Source organism: Panulirus ornatus, chromosome 52 (genome assembly GCF_036320965.1).
Source record: "Panulirus ornatus isolate Po-2019 chromosome 52, ASM3632096v1, whole genome shotgun sequence".
Taxonomy (NCBI): domain Eukaryota; kingdom Metazoa; phylum Arthropoda; class Malacostraca; order Decapoda; family Palinuridae; genus Panulirus; species Panulirus ornatus.
The window spans coordinates 8,774,042-8,778,219 of NC_092275.1; the positions used below are offsets into that span (position 1 = coordinate 8,774,042).

Consider the following 4,178-nt stretch of genomic DNA (forward strand, 5'->3'; position numbering starts at 1 on the left):
ACAGCTTACGTCAGAATGGCATTGACATACAGCCAGATAAGGTGATCAGGATGGGATATAAAAGTTGATCGACAAGGCTTCCCTCACAGATCAGTCACAGCCCCTCAGAGGAGTACACCTATCATCCTCCTCTTTATTGACGAGCTCTACCAAACTCTCTGACGTAACAGCAAGGATGGGTGAGTTTCACTCGTCGTTTAAAAAGATGTTCTGCAAGTCTCGTGCGATCATTCTATGTTGTTCTCACGTAGCTGAATATTAACTGTAGCTCCCATATATATATATATATATATATATATATATATATATATATATATATATATATATATATATATATATATATATATATATATATCATTGGGTTTCTTGAGTCAAATCTATCTTATCTTGTAATCAGATAGGAAATATCATCACACCGGAGATAACATTTCTTTTTATACTTTTTGGGAAGATTTGTTTCACATGAGTTGCTAACAACTACCGTAAACACTGAAAATCTGACCGTACATTAGTAGCTTTTATAGGAGAGAACTACATCCTCACGCTGTGGTATGAGCTTTCTGTGGTGTTGTGGTAAATGTTGCTAATTATGAACGAAGCACGGGCATGCCAGGGTTCGAACCCTGGGCTTGGGTAGTCGACGGTTCGGTGGTTTTGCTTGAAAGATACTCTACCATGGCGTACTTCTCAACCTCCCGCTGTCATAGAACACCGTTAAGTACATGAACTTTCCTGATGGTTGACGTTACTCCTGAAAATAATGGATCATTAAATTTAGTTCATCCGTGACTCTCGAACAAAGTATTTCGGGGTAATGGTACATGAGGGAACGTTTCTTTTTCCCTCTAAGCTTTACTTAAAACCTCATCTTTTCTCATACGACCGTAGGTATCAGCAGGCGACACTGTCACTTCCAATACCTCGCAGTCTCCCTCCTCGTCCTCCTCGTCTCCACTGGTGATGCCTCGTCGTGGACCTCCTCTTCTAACTCCTTGTCTAACCTCCACCACCTCCAACCTCACACATCAAGCCAAGAACCCCCATCTATCTCTGATGATGTTTCAACCACCTCGAACATAGCGAAAAGGTCATTGCACGATCGGGTTCTCCTCTGTGACGAAAACCTGAGGGAAATGATTGTGACACAGGCCAAAGTAATCAAGAGCATGATTGATGACTTCAAGGAAACCTACGTGAGTACATCAGGCCGGAATATTGCAGGGGAAGAAGATGAGGAGTTGGTTTGGATAATCACTCTTCTCTCATTATACGCACTTCAAAGTTTTACTGAATCTTATTACTGATGTCAGTCACTGTCCATTAAACAAAACTTGTTTCATACAACACATCATCAAATATTATTCATGACAGAATTCCAGGACAGCATTCACACTAGATGCAGGTTGTGTCCTCGTTGCTTGACATCACTTCTGTACAAAATGTTTTCGGTATTATCTTGCTCCATGATGGGATCTCTCCATATAATCACTTATGTGTCATCCAACAGGTCCAGGCCAAGTTCAGCGCCAGCTGGGAGATTCTAGACTATGTTTTCGACTCGAGCCAAGATCAGCAGTACCTGAAGGTGTGCGATCAGACCCAGTGTGCTCAGGTCTTGCCCACTCTGCCAATGGGCACGCCACCACACCCCACGAAATCGTGGTCCACAGACCATCTGCCAGAGGCCTCTTGCTACATAAGGCAGTACACCATAGCCCTGGAACTGCTCTTCTTAGATCAGTCGCTGAACGAAGACGAGTTCCAGAAAGAGATAGACGAACTGCACCGGTTGATGGAGCTCCTGGCCACTCTCGTGATGGAGGGCCTCGAGTCTTGCGAAGTGGAGTCCGACGATTCCGTCCTGGGACACCTAGCGGGAAAGGTGTACACTAGGACCGACAACGTCATCACAGACCACAGGGGTTTCAGGACACTCCGTCAGTGCCTTTTCGGCCTTCAGTATATCATAGACCTCTTCTCTGGTTAAGAGGCGAGGGAAGTCTTGTGAGTGGTCGTGGAATGAAGAGAATTGAAATCAAGGCGACAACCAAAGAAAAAATGTATATGATTATCTATTTATCTATATGTATGTATGTGTGTATCTGTCTATCTATCTATCTACAAAAATATACATGTAAACACAACCTTGTGTTTAACTGATATATATGAAATCACAAGATAATTGAAGATGTAGCGGCAAAATCTTTCGTCTATCACGTCTTTGGGAAATCTGACGGAAAGGCAAGAGGTAACAAGGAGAAACTCGGGTCAGTGTATGGGTAAGTGTATGTAAATTGTTTCTGCCAAGCTGAAGCATATGTAGTACTTGTTAGCTTACATTTGTCAATTCGCCTGAAGATGTGGTAAATGAAAGATCCTTCCGATATATATATGCTATTTATCTATTTATTTATTTATTTATTTATTCATCTATATGTAGAAAATGTGTGAGGAAAGGTTGACAAAGAGAATATCTGCATCAGAAACGGAAAGAACAATGAGAACAGGGAGATCAATGGGGAGATGAAAGGATGGAATAAGGAAGATTTTGAGTGGTCAAGGCATTAACGTGCAGGAGGGTGAAAGGCGTGCATGGGATAGAGTGAATTTGAACGATGTGGTATACTGGGGTCGATGTGCTGTCAATGGACTGAACCAGAGAATGCGAAGCCTCCAAGGGAAACCATGGAAAGTTCTGTGGCGTCTAGTTGTGGAGAAGAGCTCTGGTTTTGGTGCATTACACATTACAGCTAGAGAATGAGTGTAAGCGGATGCGACCATTTTTTTTTTCTTTTTGCTGTTCTTGGCGCTGCCTTGCTAACGCCAGAAACGCAGACAAATATCAAAAAAATTTATGTATATGTATATAATATGTGAATTATATATGAATAAATAAATTAATATAGATATACATATATACTTTTACTATCATATGTAACCCAGGGGTCCATTTGATGGGTTCCTTCAGCTTCGAAGATACGCAAGGGAAATGATGAATACCTTTGAACAGAGACGTTCCTGAAGGGGACTATACTTTCTTCGTCAAGTGATGGTGATATATATATATAAATATATATATATATATATATATATATATATATATATATATATATATATATATATACATATATATATATATATATATATATATATATATATATATATATATATATATATATATATATATATATATATATACATATATATCTTTTTCTTTCATACTATTCGCCATTTCCCGCATTAGCGAGGTTGCGTTAAGAACAGAGGACTGGACCTTTGAGGGAATATCCTCACCTGGCCCCCTTCTCTGTCCCCTCTTTTGGGAAATTAAAAAAAAACGAGAGGGGAGGATTTCCAGCCCCCTGCTCCCTTCCCTTTTAGTCGCCTTCTACGACACGCAGTGAATACGTGGGAAGTATTCTTTCTCCCCTATCCCCAGGGATATATATATATATATATATATATATATATGCAAGAGTCCTGGAAAGAGGGGCAAGTATGAAGTCTGTTGGGAATGAGAGAGCTTGGGAAGTGAGTCAGTTGTTGTTCGCTGATGATACAGCGCTGGTGGCTGATTCATGTGAGAAACTGCAGAAGCTGGTGACTGAGTTTGGTAAAGTGTGTGGAAGAAGAAAGTTAAGAGTAAATGTGAATAAGAGCAAGGTTATTAGGTACAGTAGGGTTGAGGGTCAAGTCAATTGGGAGGTGAGTTTGAATGGAGAAAAACTGGAGGAAGTGAAGTGTTTTAGATATCTGGGAGTGGATCTGTCAGCGGATGGAACCATGGAAGCGGAAGTGGATCATAGGTTGGGGGAGGGGGCGAAAATTTTGGGAGCCTTGAAAAATGTGTTGAAGTCGAGAACATTATCTCGGAAAGCAAAAATGGGTATGTTTGAAGGAATAGTGGTTCCAACAATGTTGTATGGTTGCGAGGCGTGGGCTATGGATAGAGTTGTGCGCAGGAGGATGGATGTGCTGGAAATGAGATGTTTGAGGACAATGTGTGGTGTGAGGTGGTTTGATCGAGGAAGTAACGTAAGGGTAAGAGAGATGTGTGGAAATAAAAAGAGCGTGGTTGAGAGAGCAGAAGAGGGTGTTTTGAAATGGTTTGGGCACATGGAGAGAATGAGTGAGGAAAGATTGACCAAGAGGATATATGTGTCGGAGGTGGAGGGAAC

At 41.1% G+C, this 4,178-nt stretch overlaps 1 protein-coding gene across 1 annotated transcript; it reads left to right on the forward strand.

The window, feature by feature from the left end:
* The first annotated feature begins 44 nt into the window (after window positions 1-44).
* Window positions 45-2,911, forward strand: LOC139764972 (uncharacterized). The gene is made up of 3 exons (XM_071692023.1): window positions 45-179; window positions 889-1,193; window positions 1,508-2,911. Exons 1-3 carry the CDS (start codon window positions 176-178, stop codon window positions 1,985-1,987), a joined length of 789 nt encoding a protein of 262 aa, XP_071548124.1. The 5' UTR covers window positions 45-175; the 3' UTR covers window positions 1,988-2,911.
* The last annotated feature ends 1,267 nt before the right edge of the window (window positions 2,912-4,178 follow it).

Coding starts and splice junctions, on each gene's coding strand:
- LOC139764972 (XM_071692023.1), top strand. Junction 1,194..1,507: donor ATGACTTCAAGGAAACCTAC/GTGAGTACATCA, acceptor GTCATCCAACAG/GTCCAGGCCAAGTTCAGCGC.